At 35.0% G+C, this 23,005-nt stretch overlaps 1 protein-coding gene across 2 annotated transcripts in view; it reads right to left on the reverse strand.

Annotated features, from left to right (window-relative positions):
• LOC113063618 (protein kinase C-binding protein NELL2-like) overlaps nucleotides 1-23,005 on the reverse strand; it is a 42,130-nt gene that overhangs the window by 14,025 nt on the left and 5,100 nt on the right. The window contains exons 3-15 of one of the 2 annotated variants that reach the window (XM_026233979.1): nucleotides 19,181-19,331; nucleotides 18,490-18,663; nucleotides 18,293-18,389; nucleotides 18,109-18,181; nucleotides 17,944-18,026; nucleotides 17,444-17,572; nucleotides 14,604-14,706; nucleotides 13,998-14,089; nucleotides 12,884-12,986; nucleotides 11,748-11,882; nucleotides 8,325-8,450; nucleotides 3,149-3,271; nucleotides 1,821-1,916 (exon numbers count right to left, since the gene is read on the reverse strand). In XM_026233979.1, coding sequence (XP_026089764.1) covers nucleotides 1,821-1,916; nucleotides 3,149-3,271; nucleotides 8,325-8,450; nucleotides 11,748-11,882; nucleotides 12,884-12,986; nucleotides 13,998-14,089; nucleotides 14,604-14,706; nucleotides 17,444-17,572; nucleotides 17,944-18,026; nucleotides 18,109-18,181; nucleotides 18,293-18,389; nucleotides 18,490-18,663; nucleotides 19,181-19,331 — 1,485 coding nt within the window. Of the gene's footprint in view, nucleotides 1-1,820; nucleotides 1,917-3,148; nucleotides 3,272-8,324; nucleotides 8,451-11,747; nucleotides 11,883-12,883; nucleotides 12,987-13,985; nucleotides 14,090-14,603; nucleotides 14,707-17,443; nucleotides 17,573-17,943; nucleotides 18,027-18,108; nucleotides 18,182-18,292; nucleotides 18,390-18,489; nucleotides 18,664-19,180; nucleotides 19,332-23,005 lie in introns of both variants that reach the window. The other variant, XM_026233978.1, reaches the window with a different exon arrangement.

A 23,005-nucleotide genomic window follows, 5' to 3' on the forward strand; every position in this document is an offset into this window, starting at 1 on the left:
CTTTTCTGCTCTTCCAAAGTTTAATGGCTCGCTTGAAATTGTACCTGCAAGCCAACAGAAGCCTGCACTGTGAAAAATCGATCTCCTTATCATTATTTTGGTTTGTTGACTCAAATTATGAAACATCCTTAGAAATACATGGAAATCAATTTGGTGTAGAAACAATATTCACACAGAAACTGCAAGCAAATTTCACAGATAATTACAAAGAAATATTATACAATTATATTATCTGAAAAAGTATCTTACACAGATATTTAAGAATATATTGTTTGTTTGTTGCTTCAGTGTTCATTTCTGCCTGCACGAATCCTGGGACATGACAAGTTTTCAGTGTCAAGTAATTTTCCTGTCAACCCTCAAAGTGCAATACTGAGTGCAGCTACGAAATCACAGTCCTTCAGAACATCTTTAATGTTGAATATAAAGCTATGAGGTGTGGGCAGGGCTTGTCAGTGCATGCAGCATGACAAAACACAAACAAGACGTCTTGTCGTGTGTCATTTGTCATGATTGATTAGGACACAAACTGAAATTACATGGAGGACATGTGATCTATATCTTTACACTCTCATATCGCTTTAGGTTAATCTATGGTGTCAGAGAAACAGGTGACATCTATCTTCAGAATCAGACACACATATATTTAAAGTGCAATGACACTTGGTTCACTTGTGTATACAGTATGCGGGGGTTTATGAATAAATGGTGCACTGATGACAGAATATAGCATATATATCAGGATAAGCTGCACTGGATTATGTATCACTAGCTTGAAAGTTGACCACTGATTTTTGCTGATTGATAAATAAATAAATAAATAATTCTCTTTATTAATAATTTACGAATTGTAACTAATTATTTATATTAATATTTAACTTAAACTTGAGGTTTAAATAGTCGAAAAAAAATCATAGATTTCCACTAGCATAGCAACTACTGAAAATGTTTTAATATTGAACTTTTATTATAATATTATAATTTTTATATCCACCACTATTATTTAACATTATTAAATTTTTATTTTCATATTAATGATATGTTTTTATATTTTACTGACATTAATTTATAATAATAATACAATATATGAAAAAAGTAAAATATAACAATATTTAACCTTTATAATAATTCAAAGTAATCATTTTGCTATAATTCACACTATTACAAAAAGTAGTTATACCAAGTAATTCTATTTTTCATTTTTAAATAATTTATAAAAATTGCTATAATTTTTCACATTTGTTACATTTAATTATTAATTTGTTGTTATTGAGAATAAGTAGTGCTTTCAATACTGAAAATAACATTTGGATAATAATCTGTATTCTAAATATAATATAAAATAAAATAAAATAAATAACATTAGTTTATATTCTGTATTGTGACAACTGTTATGCAGAACAGCATAATATAGAGAATAATCTTAGCAACCCTTAAGTGAATAAGTTTAGCAGCACTTTATATTGTCCTTAGACATTAATCATCAAATATATAGCAAACATACATATCCACAGTGTCTTGAAACATGGCACAGTCCACAGAGAGACATCTGTGATCATGTTCACATTCTTGGAAATCATCTGAGATAAGTATCTCACTCTCCTGGAAAATATCAAAAATAAATCACCTCAGGGCTTCTGCAGCTCCTACAGCACTACATTTCTACCACCTCACTCCATCACTATATTATGAAAACACTTGAGGGGCAACATCACAGCATGAGAATATGTTGTACACTTTTCTCCACTCCCAATTTCTTGCCCTGGCATCTGCAGAAAGGTTACAGGAAATGTCCTTCCACTGGCCTAATTGCGTCTTACCTGTCTCACATCTCTTTCCAGTGAAGCCCTGCTGGCAGACGCAGGTATCTGGAGAGACGCAGGAGCCTCCGTTGAGACACTGGCCCTCACACAGCGCTGCACACCAAACACAAGACACAGGGGTCAACACACATTTCAGCAGGAGTACACCACAGCAATAAAACCGGCTCTCTGCAAACCAGAGGCTGTGTGCACTGTAAAACAAAGATAGTTCATCAATAAAACAAAGATTATTAGAGTATGCTTCACATGTTTAGCTTTCAAAATTTCAAGTTTATTTGTTACTTGCCATTTCTTTGCAGTTAATTGTGAAACTTACTAGCAATTGAGTGAAAAAGTGGAAAATGATGACAATTTTGTAAATATAATGTAACTGTAAATTTGCAGCATGCATCCATATGTGAATGGTCAAACAGATTTTTGGTCAAAATGTTGGTCTTGGTAAGAAAATTTTACTTTCCTGAGCATGCTTTCGGCCATGCAGCGCAAATGCTGATTATTGTTTTATTTGCTTGTAATATGTTACTTTGTTTACTTTCTAATTACTTTTGGATTTTTTTTTTTTACTTAATTGAGAAATAAAATTTACATGTATTGTAAGTGTTAATTTATTTACATTAATTTATTAATTAATTTACATCAATTCCAAAATATTTAGAATTAATTTATTAATATACTAATTAGAAAACCTTAAATACTGTTTGCTTAATTTGTATCTTTGTTCTGTTTCTTTTATTTGCTTCTAATTGTTTTCTTTGTTATTTTATTATGAACTGTTTACCTGAATAATTACTTGACAAATTATTGAATACATATTTGTTCATATGAATTAATTATAAAATATTTATTAATTAATAAATACACATTTAATATTTATGCAAATGGGGAATTGATAAAGCACTATCTTTCTTCTGTTATTTTTATTTTATTATTATGCATATATTAATAAACATTTTGTTTATTTATTGGCTTATTTGTTTCGTTGTTTTTATTACTGGTTACTTGGTATAATTGTCTTTATTTATTTTTTTATTGAAAAATACTTTGTCTATATGCCTCTTGTTCTTCTGTGAAAAATAAGATATTTTGAGAAATGTCAGTTTTTTGTCCATGTATTGGAAGCCAATGATTACCAAAGTTGGTAAAAAACTATATTATTCAATATTCTGTGTTCCACATATTCTGAAAGATCATATTCTACATCCCTAGTCCTACCCAATACCTAAACTTAACAGCTACCTTACTGACATTAATTACATTTTTTATTGAAAATCCAAATTTTTACTGTAATTTTGGTTCCAAGACTAGTGTGTAATGTTTTTGCTTACCTCTGCAGACAGTTCCATTACCGATGAACCCTGGTTTACAGGAGCAGCTGTGTCCTCCAACCGTATTGAAGCAAAGAGCGTTTTCGTCACAGGTATTCAGTCCATGCACACACTCATCGTGCTCTGAAACCACAAGAGGAGTGTGCATCAGTGTGTGTTTGCACACTTTCCTCAAACTTTATTTTTTTGCACATTCGGCACTTTCCATCTTCCTTGCTGCTGTTTCTCTCGGAGGGCATGCGATTCCATCTCAAAGATGAAAAACAGGCAGGAGGAAAGAGAAAGAGACAGAAAGAAAGAATAAAACATGGAAAGGAGTAGGAGTCAGATGCGCATGAGCACAGTGCTTAGGGAATTACTGACACTACTGTACAAAAATAATATGCCACAGTCTTTGTTGAAGGTTGTCTGCACTTTTGAGATGCTGTCAAAGAGTTTTTTGCCCTTAGACATTCTCTATCTGGGAAGCAATGTCTCAAAAAATGTAAAAGGGTTCATGATGTTCAGATAAATAAATAATAAATAATAAACAAGTTAATTCAGGATTCTTTGATTAAATAATTCAAAAGAACAGCATGTATTTAAAGTTGAAACATTTTGTAATATTAAAAATGTCTTTACTGTGACTTTTGATCAGTGTAATACATCCTTATTTAATAAAGATATTAATGTATTTATCGTTTTTTATTATTCCTTATTACTTATTTATTTCTCTTTTTGTCACTAGCACTCTAACTAACTTAATTTTTTAATAGTCATTTTCCGTTTTCTCGTAAATGAAATAACATAAATTATTGGATTGAAACATATGATTTATAACAAAGAGAGCAAACCAGTCCATATATTGGTTCACAAAGTAACAGTTTTACAATGACCTCTAGATGACCCCATACTAAAGAAAGGCTTCACTCAGCCTGCTTGAAATGTCAAAGAACGGTCCTCCGCTGCAGAGCCTCTGTCATTAATATTTCTCTTTGGGGAAAAATGTTCCCACAGCAGCCAGGAGTTAAGGAGAATCGGACAGACACTCAGAGAGAATAGTGAAGATACTGTGAAAATGTTGGTGAAACTTCAGTGAACCTCATTAATATATAATACCGACCAATCAAAAGAGAGAGATCTGTCTAAAACACAACAAAAAATCTAACCTTATGTTTGATATTAGGGGTGCACAATATATGCTGATACCATATCGGTTATCGGCCGATATTATATATTTTTTTTAATTTATGTATCAGTATCGGCCAATGTATATGTTGGTTTATATTAGATATTTAAATGTTCATGCACAACTTGCCTATTTAATATAAAATCTTACTTAATATATATATAAAAAAAAACACAAATAACTGAAATGCAATTTTAGTTAATCTCAGACTGAATATTCATTTTTCATGTACATTACAATGCTGTGATGCCTCAATTCAACTGTAGCATTTAAAATGATTGATTTTTTTTTATCATCTCATGTGAAGATCCGAAAGAAAAAAAGGATGAAATCAAAGCCAATAAACAATTTGGTCCAATATTAGCTCCACTGGCTCCATTGACGCAGGCTCTGTTTACATCAATCAGTGATATTAAAGTCATGCCAAGCAGCATTTGACTGAGATGAATCCCTCACAGTGGACGTGTTTGTATGGTCTGATTTCTCATCTGCGTTGACTCATCTGCCCATGACAGCTATAGCGACACCAATTATCCTGCTAATTACTCATATTAACAAAAAATCTTTCTCTCCTTGCCTCACACATATTCATTTACCTTATATCTTCCAGATGGGCAGATCTAGCAGTTTCCAACAGCAACAACAGATTCATATTGTGCTTCTCTCTCTCTCTCTTTCACACACTCTCTCTCTCTCTATATATATATATATATATTAGAATTTCCTCCTCAGGTTTTCCTTCTCTACTGATTTATTTCTTCAAATCCCAGTGTTTACACCTGTCTGGTGTGTTTTTCTTAAATGCATCACTTGCCATCTCATCAAAACCATCCTCCAGTGAAGCAAAACTGCCAAATCAACTTTAGTCATAAATCTCACAACACACATCTTTAAATCACTCTCATTAAAATGTCATTAAATCATCTCATTAAAACGCACTTTAACTGATGAATGATACTGATTGGCTGTGTGTTTTTATGCTGCGGTTCCCCATCTATGATCACCTCGGGATGCATTTGCAGCTGAATTAAGGAACCTTCTCCAGTGCAATGCAGATCACATATTCAGTCTGGACGCTTTAAACAGGGTGTCAAAAATCACATTCGTTCTTACCGACAGAGATGCTATTTCTCAAGCATGCAACAAAATCATGTTTGGAATAGACGATTCTTTGTGTTTGTGCATGAAAGGGATAGTTCGTTCAAAAATGTTAAATCATTTACTCATCCTCATGTCTTTTGCAACGTGTATGACTTCTTTATTCTATGGAACACAAAAGAAGATGTTTAGCGGAATGTTCCAGCAGAATCGTTCTGATCTTTGAAGGGACATTTACATGGACAGCTCTGTCCAGAAAAGCACATAAATGAACTGATTGGAGACCAACGTCATTTTAGGCTTAACATCTGCTGACTGCTCAAGGGGAACTAATGAAGTATTCTGTGAGAGACACGGAAAGAAAGGAGAACTAGAAACCCCATAATGTCCATTGTTAATGCAAAATGTTATTTTTCTATATTCTTTGTTTGACAACAAACACTAACTAAAAACTAGCACTGTTCATGTAACTGACAAAAACTCTTATGCCTACAAGTTTGTTCATTGCTGAGCAAAGGATGTAATTAGTAAATATCAGTGAGCTGATCATGAAGTTTTAATGAACAGATATGGAAGCAGTGGAGCGCAATTAAAATAACTGCAGTAATTCCAATAACTTCTGATGTTTTAAATTAAAATATGATCGGCTGATTAAAAGTGCTCTTGTTTTAAATCAGGTAACATCTATCGCAGCTTCCTATGAAATGAATCCCAGTTTCGACTGATGTGACTGTAGCCTGCGGATAATCTCATAATAATCCCACAGGCAAAATACGCATTATTTTTCTCTGTGTGACTGCACACATGAATAATTGAAAATAATAATGTTTTGCCATCAGACAGCCAGCCTCGGTAATTACAGAAGCAGATGCACAGCTTTGAGCCAATCACCAACAGATGCAAAGCTTTCAACCAATCATCAATGGGGAACAGATCCAGAGGGAAGAACGAGAGATTAAACACATAGAATTAAACTGTTAACTGTTGCAAGTAATAGTTTCATTAATAAGATATAAAAGCAGCATTTAAATGAACGGCTATCTCTTACCTGAACATTTTAAGAAAAAGATACATGCTTAAAGGATTGACTTTGAAAGTTACATTCAAAATCAGGTTCTGAACCATTTCTGGGGATTTTAGAATAGAATTTCAGCCATTTATGAATCGGTTTCTAAAATACTTCTCTAGATATGCAAATGCAACCATAGAATAATTGACTCCATACCTCTACAAAAGGCTGTGGCTCAATGCTGTTTAATTTATATAAGCTTTTTCATCAACCAATAAGCATAACCATATTACCAGGTCATTAGAAGTTTGCTTCCATAAATCAGTCCAGCCCTTTCCCTTAGAAAACAACATGCAGCATTGCAGACTACTTGAAAAATAATGACAATAAATAATAACAATGCAGCTGGCCTTGAGAACACAAGGCTTTCTAAGATGATCAGCAGAAAAAAAAAAAAAAAAAACTTGAATAGTTTCCAAAATAAAAGCTGAATTGTTGTTGCCCATGATTGCACCTTGCAACCCAGGTGCAGTTTTTTGTGCTTTTGTGTATTTATTAAGACAGAAACCTTCCTGGCCTCTTCGTTGTAATTAATTCACTTTTAAAGTAGGTCACAGAAGGACTAAGGCTCGTTTATCACGTAGATGTTCCCTTGCTTCGTGTTTTGCTTCCTTATCCTGCACTCCTGAAGAGATTTAATTGCTTTTTTAAGTTAAAGATCAGGAGCACGTACCATCTGTACTATCCATCAGTGAAAGTTTTCCATATGGTGTCTTTTTTTTTCTAATTTGCTTTCTCTTTTTTTCTAATTCGCTTTGCCTCTGTTACATTTTTTATAGAAAATCTTTATTGTCCACATATGTGGAAATTCATCCTCTGCCTCACAATAACACATACCACAAATGCACTTAACTTCACAGTTCAATACACAAGACATACAGGGACTTCTTGCCCCATGGATTACAGACACATAGGACATAAAATTAATATATAAAGATAGGCTAATAACACACACAAAACATAGATACTATATTTTATATTGTAGTGTCTATAGTATAGTATAGACACTAAAGTTTGCACTATTAAAGATATGTAATTTTAATATTGTTTTACAATATTACTGTTTTTACTGTGTTTTTCATCAAATAGACACATTCTAGACGAAAAAAATGGTCACACTTTATTTTAGGGTCCAATTCACACTATTAACTAACCATTAACTATGATTTTTGCCTCAATTAACTCCTTATTTGCTGCTTATTAATAGTTTATAAGGTAGTTGTTAAGTTTAGGGTATTGGGTAGGATCATGGATGTCATGCATTATATGTACTTTATAAGCACTAATAAACAGCCAACATGCTAATAAGCAACTAGTTATTAGTGTGAATTATATACTAAATATACTATACTAAAGTGTTACCAAAAAAAATATTCCAATATTTGGTTATATGAATTATTAAAATATCATCAAATTTATTAAAATATTAGATATAGTAGATGCAGCCATAATACAATATTAATTAACATATAACATTATTAATATAATTTTTTTCATTCTATCTACATTATTAATAAATGTGAATCATATTTAATGAGTGGAACCCCCCCACCCCCCCCCCCCCCCCATAATTTTTATTTTTAGGAAAGAAAATCTAATAGTAGAAAACATGCCAAATGCAGCATATTAGATTCATTTATGGTGTCTTTAAACATATTTTAATGGCCTGGAGCTAATTATATTATAATGACCTAATTATAATCATTGCAGAAACATTGAGCCATGGTTCTCATTTGAGAGATTCAGGTTTGAATCCAACCTGCATTATGCCTCATTCCTCTTCTCTTCACCAGAATAATTCCCTGACAAAAAAAGCACATTTTAATGACTTCTTTACTCACCCGTGCAAGAGTAATCATCAATCCGGACATAGCCAGTGTTGCAGACACACATAAAAGAGCCTGGTGTGTTCATACACATTGTGTTCTCTCTGCAGTAGTGTTTCCCCTCTGCACACTCATCGATATCTGCAACCACAGCAGAACAGAAGACACACTCTGTACTATGACCGGAACAAAACACAGTTTTCAAAACATTTGGGAAAAAGCAATGCTAAAAACCACCATTCACACTGCAGCTGTGATCAATTAGCAGCATTTGTCAAGGGTGCTGGAAGATCCAGTCATTACATCATAAGCGTTCTGTTGTACGAAGAACATTACTGTTCACACTGCTGCAGGAAACTGTTAAGACTGTAAAATAGCAGGAACATCAACACCATCTTTGAATGTTTCGATGAATATTTAAACACACACACACACACAAATTCAATTATGACTATTTAATCATACATTTGTCACTTCAAAACTCATATGAACCTTTAGCAGCCTTGATAACAGAAAGATTGCAAATACATCTATAATAAAGAGAAATAGATTTGTATATCTTTTTGAAATAATGTACAGTACCATATGTGTGACTCAGTTCAGTCCTTAAACTGCATTAACAAAACACAGAGCACTTCTAGACCTTTCACTTTCTGTCCCTTTCCTCCACCCCCTTCACTTTCTCAGCCTCCAGCTTTTTCTCTTACACTTTTCATAGATACACACTTGTCCTTCAGTCCACCCACACTCTCCTCCTCAAAAACACTTTATATAATATTCCTTGCATTTCTTTTCTCTGTTAAGGACAAACTCATGTTCTTAATCAGCATTTTGTCTTACTTCCACAAAAATAAAAAGGTTCAGGCTTAAAATAAAAATCCATCCATCCATCCATCCATCTTGTCCTATTTAGGGACAAAACAAAAACAAAAGCAAAATCAATCCAACTAACCTGTACTTTCTAGGGTCAACAAAACAAAGCAAAACAAAACAAAACAAAGCAAAGCAAAACAAAGCAAAGCAAAACAAAGCAAAGCAAAGCAAAACAAAACAAAACAAAGCAAAGCAAAGCAAAACAAAGCAAAACAAAGCAAAGCAAAGCAAAACAAAACAAAACAAAACAAAACAAAACAAAATCTAACCGACCAACCTGTCCTCTCTAGGCTCAGCAAAGTTTAAAATAAAATAAAATAAAATAAAATAAAACATTCTCTGAAAATACATTTTATTAACTTACGCAGAGGCATGACAACCACTTTTTTTAAGAAGTTATAATTATAATAATAGTCTTTGCCCACCACTTGCTTTAGCAATGAACTGATAAGATTTTTTAAAGATGGTGTAAACATAATATAAATCCATCAAAGCAGTCTGTTTGGTACAAAAGTGACTATTGGAGAGAATGTCTGCAAAGCTTATCTGTCCCAATATGTCTTCTGTGAAGAATTCAGTGCTTAAAATAAGGAAAAGCTCACTCATCACTTCTGTAACCGAAAATGTAATGCCTTTTTCAGCTGCTTTTGTTCTAGAAGATATGAATTCTGAATTAATAATTTAACGTTTATTGCCGCACTGGCACTGGTATTATTCATAACCCTGAGGCTGCTACAAACTATCGACTGCACAGTCCATGCAAACATACAGAATTTTTCACAAGCTAACAAGCCTTTCACTAACACAACTTTCATATAGTGGCCACTCTCAGTTATTTAAAACTGATGTGGTTTTTTTTTATGTTAAAATACTTCATATTATACCAGCTCAATGTGCAGAGACAACTATAAGTGAAGTAAAATGAATTGGTTAATTGTAGCAAGAAGCATAAACACATGTGAAAAAGAGTCCCCCTCCCCGTTTCTGTGGCTCTTTCTTAACTGGTATCAAAACAGGGAAAATCATCATATTTCCAAATGCTAAAAGAGTCCAACAGTGCTTGATAAAGAGTGCTATTATGACCCAGCAGGTCCTCTCAGATGTGACTCAGATTTTATCAAGTCATACTGAGTCTTGGAGCCACATTACTGTAACAACTTTGCTGGGTAAATTCTTTCAGACACTCACAGAAGCTTTCAGGGCATTTCAGGTGACTAAAGGTTCTTCTGTCACTTCCCCCAAAATTGTCTATTGATTGTCTTTTCTGGAGGTATACTACTGTGACTCAAAGTCATAAAGTTTGACAAAGACAAAGCAAGTTGTTCATCTTCACATCACTTTAAAGTGCAGTCATCACAATGGATTGTTCACAGTTTAAGGTTTTTAGCTGAGATGCTTTCAGATAACTGCCTTGAAATGTTAAAGGGAAAGAAAAAAAAAAATCCACAAGTAATCTACATAACTCCTGCCCATCAATTAACATGCTGCTAAGTGAAAATCTGCATGCTACATTAAACAAATACCTTAATAAAGGTGTTTAAACTTTAATCAGTCACTTTTGACTATGGTACGAGTCTATTTTCCATAATAATGCTCGCTTGAGTGAAAAAGTCCATCCGTTGTTGTCCTCTAACATCAAAATCCACTGACATGTTTGTTTAGAACTGTTATGTAATGATTTTTTATTATTTTTTGTAAATGGTACTTGTTCTATGAATATATCCCTAAACTTTTTCAGTAAAAAAAGCAGTTTTATGGATAGAGGACTCATATAGAGGACTCATAAATGATGACTTGATGCTTTTTGCTTCACAAGACAGTTACCGATGGACTGGAGTTGCGTGGATTACTTGTAAATTATTGTGATGTTATTATCTGCTGTTTGCACCCATTCACTGCAGAGGATCCATTAGTGAGCAAGAGATGTAATGCTAAATTGTTTCAGATCTGTTCTGATGAAGAACTAAACTCGGCTTCATCTTGGATGGCCTGGCAATTTTTCATTTTTGGGTGAACTATTCCTTTAATAGGATTCAAAAACCAAAAGAAAACCACAGAAGCACATTTGCAGACAAAACTACAGTAAAACTATAAACAGTCATTGGACTTATGTGTGAAAGAGATATCTTTCACGTTCTCGCTGGGCTACCGTGTATGTTTAGACAAGGGTACAGCCTATTAAAAGCCAGCGAGCCACAGGAACCCTCCTTCACATCTGTACACACACTCGCACAGCATGAACTCTAGGGTTTACAACGCATTAATTACAGCTGTAAGGATAATAGCGGTGCTGAAATATTCATTCAGCTAGACACTAAGTAATCACCAGTCAACAGCTTTCGTCTGCACGTCCTCCATCTGTGATTGTGGGCAATTTAGTGATTTGTGAAAGCCCAGTTATTTGCTTATATAAAACAGAAATTTCTAGAGTGCAAATCAGTGGTGGGGGTCAAATAACAGGTGCTATGGAGGGTTTGATGGATTTAGAGATTCATTTGTTTGTATAGTGTTTAGAAACATACACACATCAATGACTAGCATGTTTGCCAGTGGGAATTTGAATACCTTGGCAGTAGGCGTTGTCGTCCCTGAGCGCATGGTATCCTTCTTTACAGCTGCAGAAAGCTCCTGCTTCTAGGTTAATGCAGTCCGAATTCTCCACACAACTGCGGCTGTGACCCTCAGCACAGAAATCATGCCCTGAGAATGAGCCAGATAGAGCATAACTCCTATGCAATGCTTAAATCTGACACTTATAATTAATGCATTATATTTACATTTGCATTCATGTTTGTAGTTGAAAGACACTTTATTTTGAATTAGGAATATTTATTTTTCACCTACACCTGGCTAGTTGATGTGAAATACTTGCGGGACATTGCTCATCCTGCGGTGTGACAGGCTATACACCATCTAAAATCATTTTCAATAGCATTTTACTAATTATTTTATAATTGTTAATAAATGAGTTCTTAATGAGTTTTTAATTGGGCTTTTATACTTATTTTCTAACAAATCTCACTTAAACAAGCTCAGCTTACTTGAGAAGCAACTTTGTATAAGATATTAACATTTGTTTTCAGAGATTATATCTTGATTATCAGTGCATTTAGTCCAAATGGACTTTACTTGTTTATACTTAAATAAATGGGCTATTTGTAAAAATATGTCACACCATAGGACCCCTTAAAAAAAAATTTAAGGCAAAAAGGTTAATAAAATGTTTTCATGGAACCAAGATGTATGTTTTTACTTATATTTTCATATAAATAAACAAAACAAAAAGCCAAACAAAACAAACCATGCAAATGCAAACAAAAATGTAAAAAAAATTAAAACACAAAACAAAACAAAAAAGCAAAACCAAACAAAACAAAAAAAGCAAAACAAACCTAACAAAAATAACAATAATAAAGAATAAAAACGTTTTGTGGCTCAGTCTGAACTTTGGGGTTTGGAAAAGTTGAGCATATATTGCTCTTTAAAGTATCACAGTTAAACTGGGTGTTATGTGTGTGTAGATATAAGTGTGAAGGGGCAAAAATAAATGAGTGCAGTCATGCACAGTCATGGTTTGGTGTGGAGCACAAATCTAGTTTGTGTGCGCGGTGGTCAGAGGTAGCTGCCCTTGACATGACTCCAATCAGCGGAGTGTAGAGGCGGGTGTGTGTTGTTTGTGCATGTGTCTGAGTGTGTCGCACCTCTGCACACTTTGCAGCAGCGGTCTGTGAGAGTGATCTGTTCTGACTCTGGGCAGTTTAGCTCTGGACAAGAAGTGATCTCAACCCTACGCATACTTCGATCCTGCAAACACAAAATAGGCTTTTATTCAATTTATCCTGCAAGTAAAACGTATGGTTTTAAAACATGGTAGCTGTTTTAAAGTTGGTCTAAGCTGGTTCAAGCAACTGGTCTAGATGGTTTTTGGAACATTTGGATAAATAAGTTAATGACCCGCTTGGATGCGCTAGAAACCAGCTATTCAATTCAAATTGATAACTAGGCCGTACAGAATTTAAATTCAAATTTTGTCTAGAATTTTGTCTGAATTCATAACCAGGCCGAGGCAGAATTCATATTCTGCCTGAACTTAAAATTCATAACCAGTCACAGACAAAATTTGGATTCAAATATTTCTTGGAATTTGAATTCATAACCATGCCAAAACATATGTCAAATTCAAATGCTGCTTGGAATTCACATTCATAACCAGGCTCAGAATTCAAATTCTGTCTGGAAATCTAATTCATAAGCAAGCACAGAATTTAAATTAAAATTTTAAATTAAATTCAGAATTTAATTACAAAATTATCTCGGAATTTAACCGTTTTCTGTCTGAAAATCTAATACATAACCAAGCACAGACAGAATTTGTATTCAAATTATGCTTGTAATTCAGATTCACAATCAGGCTGAAAGAGAATTCAAATTCTGCCTGGAAATTAAATTCATAACCAGGCCCATACAGAATCTAAATTCAAAATTTGCTTGGAATTCAAACGTTGTTTGGAATTCAAATTCAAAACCAGGCCGAGAGAGAATTCTTATTCAGCCTGTAATTTAAATTCATAACAAGGACCAGAAAAAATGTAAGTTCAAGTTCAAATGCTGCTTAGGACTGCAAGTCATAATCCGGCCTAGGCACAATCTTCGCCAGGAGAATTCAGATTTCCATCATTCATGGGAATCCAATCCAATCAACCCAACAGAAAATTTGCTCCAAAAATAAGTACAAAACAAAAACACGGAAAAGGTCATATTCTGTCTGGATCTGTTGAAAATCTTCAGACCACTGGCACTTACCCTAGCACTTACCCTGCATTCAAACAGCAGACAGTTTCCCTCAGAATCGTGTATGCTTTTGCGATCGCCTTCTACATACACTCTTCCTCTGAACAGACACACGGCTAAAGCCAAAAAGATATAAAGAGAAAAAGAGGCAAAAATGAGATCCAGACAAGAAAGCACTTTGGAATGTGAACCAGTAAAGCATCGATCGGACAAGCATGTTAGATTAAGCCTACTAGAGCGCAGTGTTAAATAAAGCTCTGGTCATCAGTCAAACTGCTATTAGCTTCTGCACATTAGCTCTGCTCACTCAAACACAACACGCTGCACACTGGCCTTGAATTATTAATGATACCAGAGAAAGCGTGTGACTGCGGTTTGTGTGTGTTGACATTCGCATTTATGGCAGCGGTAACCTAGCAACACAGGGATGTGGTCAGTTTGTCATCAAGACCGCAGCATGATTATATAAAATATCTTAGTGGAAGGGAAGATAGCAAAAAGAGATGCTGGAGATATGAGGGAGCAAGCATGAGACAAAGGGAGAGAGGGGAAAAGTTGACAAATATATGCACCTCTATAGACGCATGGCCTCACTTGTGTGTGTTTGTGTTTGGTTGTGTGTACACTCACGCTGGCACTCTTTACAGCAAGCTCCAGGCATGTAGATTGGAGCTGTATCAGGGGGACACTGAGGTGGTGGGCAGAAAATATTCTCGCACTCCACTGTACCATTCTGTAGGTGGAAAACACACATACACCATCATCATCAATAAAAGAGCTTCACAATTACATGATTCTGCAACATAAACTTACAGAAATAGATAGTGATGTTTTGCACACAAATGTTTTGCAGACAAACACAAAGTCTCTCAGGGGAACACATTACTTTTGTGGAAGAATGCAAATGTTTTGCAAACAAATGCAAAGTTTTAAGGGGAATGTAATATTTATGCAAAAAAAAAAAATGTTTTTCAAGATAATGCAAATTTTCACAGGGAAACGCAAAACTTTTGCATGAGAACGCAAATATTTTGCAAGCGATCACATAGTTTCTCTAGGGAATGTAATAGTTCCGTGAAAGAATGGGGGGGGGGGTTATAGTTTTGCGAGATAATTCAAATGTTTTGTCAGAGAATGCAAATTTTTCTCGAGAAAACACAAAGTTTTTCAGAGGAATGCAATAGTTTTGCGAGAGAATGATTTGCAAGCAAACACAAAGTTTCACTGGGGAACGTAATAGTTTTTGCGAGTGAACAAAATTTCTCTGGACAAAGCAATATTTTTCCCCGATAAAAATTGCTTCCCGGGGTTAAAATATACGTTTTTTGGCAGGGTTGCCATGGTAAAATTCGCATTTTTGGGGCTAAATATCACGTTATTGGGTTAGGGGTGCTATAATCCGCGGACATGAAAAACAACCGCAGACTCTGCAACACTGGTTCAGGTGGAGCTACTTTTACTACACAGAGCCGACAACTGAAACAAAATCGCTTTCAAAATAGACAAAGAATCGCCTGCGATTTTAAAATTGATTTTGTGTAGATTGTCAGTGAATTACGGTGTACGATGTCACGCTATAATGTTACATTATAAATGAATACAGTGAGGTTATGTATTAATACAAAATAAATAAATAAAAGTCAATACTTAACATACTTTACTCTTAAACTTCTGAATACCAACTGTCACAAAACATGAAATGAATAATTTGCAAATGTGCATTAAATGTGCAATCTTTTAAATGAAACCAAAATAGACAAACATTAATATAATAAAAAATATAATGTTAAAAAAAATAGTTAAAAACTTAAATAATGAAAGCAAACATAAGAACAGCTATGATTCAACAATGAAAATTTTACCACAATGACCTCAAAATTGTTCCTTGCTAGCTTTTCAGGAGGCAAAGTCACTCATGACACCAGGACAGCAGGATTGTATTGTTGTGCCCCCCCTTCCTCAAATATGATGATGTAAAAAAAAAACACCTACTATAGGTGTGAAAATAGAACTTTAATCAAATAAAAAAATTAATGTGTTATTTAAGTGTGTTATTTACTAATTACAATTGTAGCTCTCGACATTTACCTATGGCTATAACTTTATTATGACCCTAATTTATTTCATAGTCTTAAGCATTCAGAAATCATGCAAAAGGAAATTAAGAAGTTTACTATGATAAAACCATGGTTTATTTTGTAAGGGTTGTGATATGCACGTTTTTTGTTGAGGAAATTATATAGGCTGTGTCATTTATAGCAAAAATGTAGCAGCAGCAATTACATGGCATTTGGCTCCCTGTGCAGGCATTCGTAATAACATGTACATAAATTGTTTATTTGTATTTGCCTACATTATGTATTTTAACAGTGTTATTATTAACCAATCATTATTGCATCATAGTTTTTTAATATAATGCATTTTAAGTCATTTTAAAGGCTATTGATGGCATAGGTCTGTTTTTATAGCTACATCAACAACAAAAAAGATTACAGTATATTAATACTTATTTGTAAATTATTATTTGAAGTAACAAAACCATGGTTAATTTGCTACTGTGTTCAAATGCTACTGAGCTTCAAATTTGCCTTTGAGCCCATGTGAAAAAGTAGCATAATTTACATATGATTTACAGTTTATTTGAATAAATATTAAACATTATATTCAATTGTGCATTATAGCTGACACCTAGATTAACAATTACAGTTGTTTTTATGACTGTAAGTCATTCTCCTCAAATGCTACTGACGTTAGAAAAGTGTATACCAATATCGCATGTAACTTTAGAGACGGTCCCTAAATTTGAGAATCTCGGACGTCCAACGTCAAGCCACCTTTTTGTCCTTTTCTTCTTTCTCTTATCAGCACCAGAGGGATACATCCTTTTTGTGACATGGCTTATCATTTATTACAGTGACGCGCACTTTCGCGCCGGCGCTAATTGTCAATGCACGCGAGGTGTCTATGCGCATTTGCACTTGACTCAGACGCTAGCAGACACAGAATTTTATTATCTTGAATTATTCATTTATTCGTTCATTATTCATTCATTCATTTATATCACTTAAGTTATTTAATTGTAAAAAAAAAAAAAAAATGATTGGGGGGCCCCCTGGTGGCTAGGGGGCCCCAAGCAGGCGCTTAGTTCACTTATGCCTCGGGCCGGCCCTGCCCTAAAATGCTAATTTTATCAAGGCAACCCTGCCAAAAAACGTATATTTTAACACTGGGAAGCAATTTTAACACCGGGAAGCAATTTTTATCGGGGAACCTCCCCGATAGTTAGTTAGGGCTAGTTTTGAGAAACAACTGGGCATGATTTGTTGTGAAGACCTGGCAACCCTGATCTGAACGCACGTGCTAGAGATATATTTCTAATTAAAGGAGTGTCTTTACTGATGAGATGCACATGAAAATTGCCTAGCCCAAACAAAACTAAGTCATCCCGTCCTGGCAATACATAAACCTACTGAGCATGTGCAGTTTCTGCATCCATCTATCCAAGCATCATCATCCCTGTATATCTCTCCATTCAGGGTGCATGTCCTCTCACAGTAACAGCCATCCAGGTACTTCATCTTCTCTTCAGCAAGTGCCAACTACAGCACAATGAAGACACAAGGAAGAAAAGAGGGTGAGATTGAATGATGAATCGATACAGAGGGACACAAAAAAAAAAAAGAAGAGCAAGCAAAAACAATAAATGTTAGAAAGAGAGGGAAATAAGAGATTTATGATAAAGGCAGCATTTGTGTTCACTATTAAGGCCATTAAATATACCATAACACACAAAAAACGTATTAACATTAACACCAACACTATAAATGTTGTGTATTGGAGAGAGAATTGAGTAAGTCGCAATAAAATGAGACACATCAAATTAACAGCATCAATTTTTTAAAACTAAGCAAGCAGCAAAATACATTTTAAACACAGACTACCACAATATTAAACATTTTTATGAACTTACCTTGCTTGATGTTTTAGCTAAAATATCTTGAAGTTCCATGATCTTCTGAACCAGCCCATGGAAATCATTACAAGTGGGACAAGCTGCAAAATTGGTGGATGCACATTAATGTCATTTCCAGACCAGTAAGTAAACAAATTGCAAAGTTTGAAAGTATGCTCTTACTACGGTTGAGATCTGGACATTGGACGACGTATCCATGGGGTATGACAACCAACTGAACGTCTTGCATAACTCCCTGACAGAAAGACATTACAGAAAGAAAGTCACAGAGATGTAGTCAAGACAAACATGCAATTTTACATGTTTTATGGAATATTTTTAATGTACTGTACAAGATTATGTGTACCCTGAAGAACCCATGGGCATCATTTCTTTGACCAAGCCAGATGTTTGTTCCTCTGGGAAAGTCCAGAGACGGAGTCTCCACAATCCTTTCGTAAATTCTGAAAGCAAGCACAAATAAAAAGCAACACATTAGTGGACATTGATACAGACTACTACATGGCATTCAAATCCATCTCTGGTAGTTCTAAAGCCATTAACCTGTTGCAGTCAATATGGAGCACCACTTGGGTGGCGCTGAATGCCAGGGAGACTTTGTGCCAATGTCCATCTGCTAGACTATAGGGGAAGACCTCTTTCTGCTGCCGCTGGTCTGAGGTTTGGAAGAAGAGACGTATCTCATTACGCAGACCGCTGCTCTCTACCTCCAGAAACCTGAGGAGGAAGCCAAGAAAACAGATTTATCCTTGTGAAAAAAAGTCATAATCATGCTTGAAATCTAAGAACTGCAGGAAATAACTGCTGCCAAAATGTTTTCTGTTAGTGCTAATGTTCCCATGCACAAGACTCCTGTAGGTTAAGCTGCCAAGCGGTCGTTATTAAATTCTGGTATGTGCCAAAGTAGCAGGGAATAATGCGGCTCAAGGGAATGTAGGAGTTTTGAATGAATGTGAAAAGGAGCAGTGATCCGTGAATCTCTTGGCCTGGACTCCGAGTGCTGACCTTAAAGAGGTGGTAGGATCAATACTGTGTGTTTAAGAAATGTCAGTGGACACCCCAACCAGAAGTGTTACAGACATTCTATCAGGAGAACAGATTATGTGTTCCTCTGAGGAACAGTAAATTAAACAGAAAAAAAATAGAAAGAAAGTTTTAATACTGGAAGAATGGATGCATAGACAGCCCAATAGATAGAGAAGCGGAACGGATGCATGGATGGATAGATATATACCTCTGTTCTCCATAGTGGATGGACAGCAGCACTCCAGAGCTGAATCTCTCCTGTTTGAGGGTCAGTAGAAGAGTGAACTCAGATCTTCCTCTCAGCTTCTTAAGAATTCTCTCTACTGCCTTGAGAGAAGCTCTTGCATTCCTTGATGTCCCTGATGGAGAGAGTGACAAAATCAGTGAAGGAGAAATTCTGAGGCATTTGCTAATTCAACTTGGATCAACTGAATATATGATCTTACAAGCTTTGTATATTAAAACGATCCCAGAACAGGTCACGCTGATGTATTTAATCCTTCCATCACTGTGTTGTCAAGCTATGTATTCAACACAATCATCAGCTTTTTTCAGTAACTGAATTTGTTAAACCTTTAGGCTACTGGTACCAAGCAAAAGTGGCTTAGAGGGAAAAACAGTCTTCAGTTTCCAGACCATGATGTAGCTATGTAACTATTATGGCTGTTCTGAGCCAGCGGGACCATCTGGTGATATTTATGTTTAAAAATTCACTCTGGAGCCAGTGTGAATACTAAACTAAGCGGAATAAATGAGCATGATAAATACCAAGGGGTCAAAGTTTGGCTAGTTAGCATAGACCAGTTAGCATGTAAGAAATTACACCATCTGCATTCAAAAAGGATTTTCTTTTTTTTGCCATTAATGCAATTTTGTGCCAAATACAACATATGGATTACATATATTTTATTTAAATGCTGCCACGTGACATCAAAGCAGGATAGTTTTTTGAAAGGGGTTAGAAATAAAATAAAATAAAATAAAATAGAGCAAAAGTGGCAGTCCTCTAGCTTTCAAAGATATCCTTGGATCATCCGAAGGACAATTTTAAGGATATGAGGATGGTAGACTGACATTCAGGTCATGTTGTGACACTGATGTGAGTGACATAGAACAGAAATAAAAAAGAGACAGAAAGGAAGAGGAAACACACTGGGAGAGCTGATGAGCTGGCTGAGGGGGATATAGGAAGTTGACTGTCTCCTCAGGGATAAATGTTTAAATCAGTCCTGTCAAAACATAAGAAATGTCTGGGTCTGGTCCTCTCACAGGGTAAAAATCATGCAACACACACACACACACACACACACACACACACACACACACACACACACACACACACACACATAAAGCCAACTGGGGAACACTAATGTTCTGTAGCTATTGTCAGATAAAGCTCAGGGGAGCTGTAAGCCGCAGTCATGAGCCTATTGTACGGCAGGAATGAGGCGGAGTTTCAGCACCTTCATTAATCAAATACACTGTACGACAGTGAGGTGAAGCTAACCTGGTAACCTCAACAATCCGCAGAGGACACCGCAGCTGATGTAATGGATTCCAGGACAGTTCACAAGTATCAGCATAAAGTCCTCTGGGGAAGTGCTAGTAAAAAAGGTTTTTTTCCTGGACACCTCTCTAATTAATTTCCATTGGATTGACACTTTGACTCAGATATGCTATTCTTCTATCCCACTCATCATTGAGGGTTCTATCAATGTGCTGTAAATCAAAGGCTAGTCGTTCGATTGCAGCATTTAAAGGTCAGAGAACAGCTAGGAATCCCTGACGGCTATCTGATAGGAAATTATGCAGATTTCCAATAATGACACTTTACATAAATTTATTAAAAGAAAATTACAAACCAGTACTGATAACTGTTAGCCATAAATAACTAAATAAATAAATATGCGTAGAGAGTAAGCAAAATATAAAACGTAAACAAATAAATAAATCTGTACAGAAAAGGATTTAGCCAAATATTGAAATATAAATAAATAAATGGTTAGCTAAATAAATACATAAAAGTAAAAAAAATCCTGTACCGATACAGTCAGCAAATCATTCAATTTAAACAAACAAACAAATAAATAACAAATCTGTGGAGACATTTGTATATGTATATTATATATTGTATATATAATATAAAAAACTTATATTATATACAGAAAAAAAGTAAATAATAATAATAATAGAGCTAAATAAATAAATAAATAATTACAGATCTGTACAGACATTGAAATTTAATAACAAAAAAAAATTGTTAGCTAAATATTGAAATAAATATATAAATAATAAATTAAATATTTAATAAACACATATCAAATATATTTAATAATATAATATAAATATCAATATATCATTTTTTTAAATAAGCATAAAGAATGCTACTTTGTTAATCTCATTTAAGGAACATTTAAGTTCCTCATTTCAAGCCCACGAGGACACAATCACAACTGAGCAATGAGGAACTCAGTAATCTGAATCTGTAATCAATCGCTCCAAGTTATCAAACACCAGAGCCCTGCTACGCCTCAAAAGAACCAATAACTTCAATAATGATAAACGAGAACTGGACTCCTGGGAGCGAGAAACACAGTGTGATGCAAATTATGTAACTCGGGTGACACTGTTCTGGCAGAACTGAAATTAAAAACCTTTAAGAAGATTGCTGGTGAGTTTTCCTAATGATGCTGAGTATCAGTGAGACCAATAATATGAGCAATTACATGTAAAAAAGCACTTAAATTGATCGAGAGTCAGGCTGCTTATGATGCAAGCGCTTAAAAGTGTGTCCTAACGTACCTTAATGAAAATTTAAAGCCAATGTAAAAAAAAACTCATTTACAACTGATGAATTATTCAAGGCCTATTATAATGACAAAACGAACGAGTGTCTCTCCTCAAGTTAACATTGCATTAATCAGAAGACATGGGTTCATTATTCTGTGCCTCAAAGCAGTGGTTTGGTTGGTAGAGATGCCACAGATGCATGCATTTAAGGAACAGTTTGCTTTATTTTTCTTTGCAGAGACTTAAAGGGATAGTTCACCCAAAAATGAAAATTTGATGTTTATCTGCTTACCCCCAGTGCATCCAAGGTTTAGATGACTTAGTTTCTTCAGTAGAACAGAAAAAAAGATGTTTTAACTCAAACCGTTGCAGTCTGTCAGTCATATAATGGAAGTGAATGGGAATCACAGCTTTGAGTGTCAAAAAAACAAAAAGTGATGTGTAAAGACATGAAACGATCAGTCTGTGCAAGAAACTGAACAGAGTTTGTATTGTTTTTTCACCTCTGATTCAAGGCAACCGAACTGTCCTGAGCGCGTTCTCAAAAGCCGGCTCGTGACCCATCTCTCAAATGGACCACTGACACTCCTAATTGAGATTTTAGACAGAGTGTCAATGGTCCATTTGAGAGATAGGTGGCGGTTCTGCACTTGTTAGTCTACGATCCGCCATAAAGCAAGAAGAAGTGTCATGCGCTGCCTGTTGAGAATGCGCTCAGGACAGTTCAGACATTGTGGTGAATCAGAGGTAAAAGACTATATAAATACTGTTCAGTTTTTTGCACAGACCGATCCTTTCATGTCTTTACACGTGTATCGTCACGAGCTGCAAGGTTTAATTTGGTTTTGTTTGTGCATTATTTTTTTTTTGATTCTCAAATCCATGATTCCCATTCACTTCCATTATATGACTGACAGACAGTTTGAGTTAAAAAACTTCATTTGTGTTCTACTGAAGAAACAAAGTCACCTAGATCTTGGATGCCCTGGGAGTAAGCAGATAAACATTACATTTTCATTTTTGTGTGAACTCTCCCTTTAAAGGGAAAAATTTTATTGTTTACTCATACCTGTGGTACTGTAATTTGCTAAACATCTCAATTTGTGTTCTCCATAAGAAAAAAGTTGGATTTGAAATGATTTGAGTGTGAGTAAATGATGACAGAATTTTCAATTTTGAGTGAACTATCCCTTTAAGGCCCCCCAAAAAATGTCATCGTACTGCAGACACAAAATCGAGACAT

This window comes from Carassius auratus, chromosome 4 (assembly GCF_003368295.1).
Source record: "Carassius auratus strain Wakin chromosome 4, ASM336829v1, whole genome shotgun sequence".
Taxonomy (NCBI): domain Eukaryota; kingdom Metazoa; phylum Chordata; class Actinopteri; order Cypriniformes; family Cyprinidae; genus Carassius; species Carassius auratus.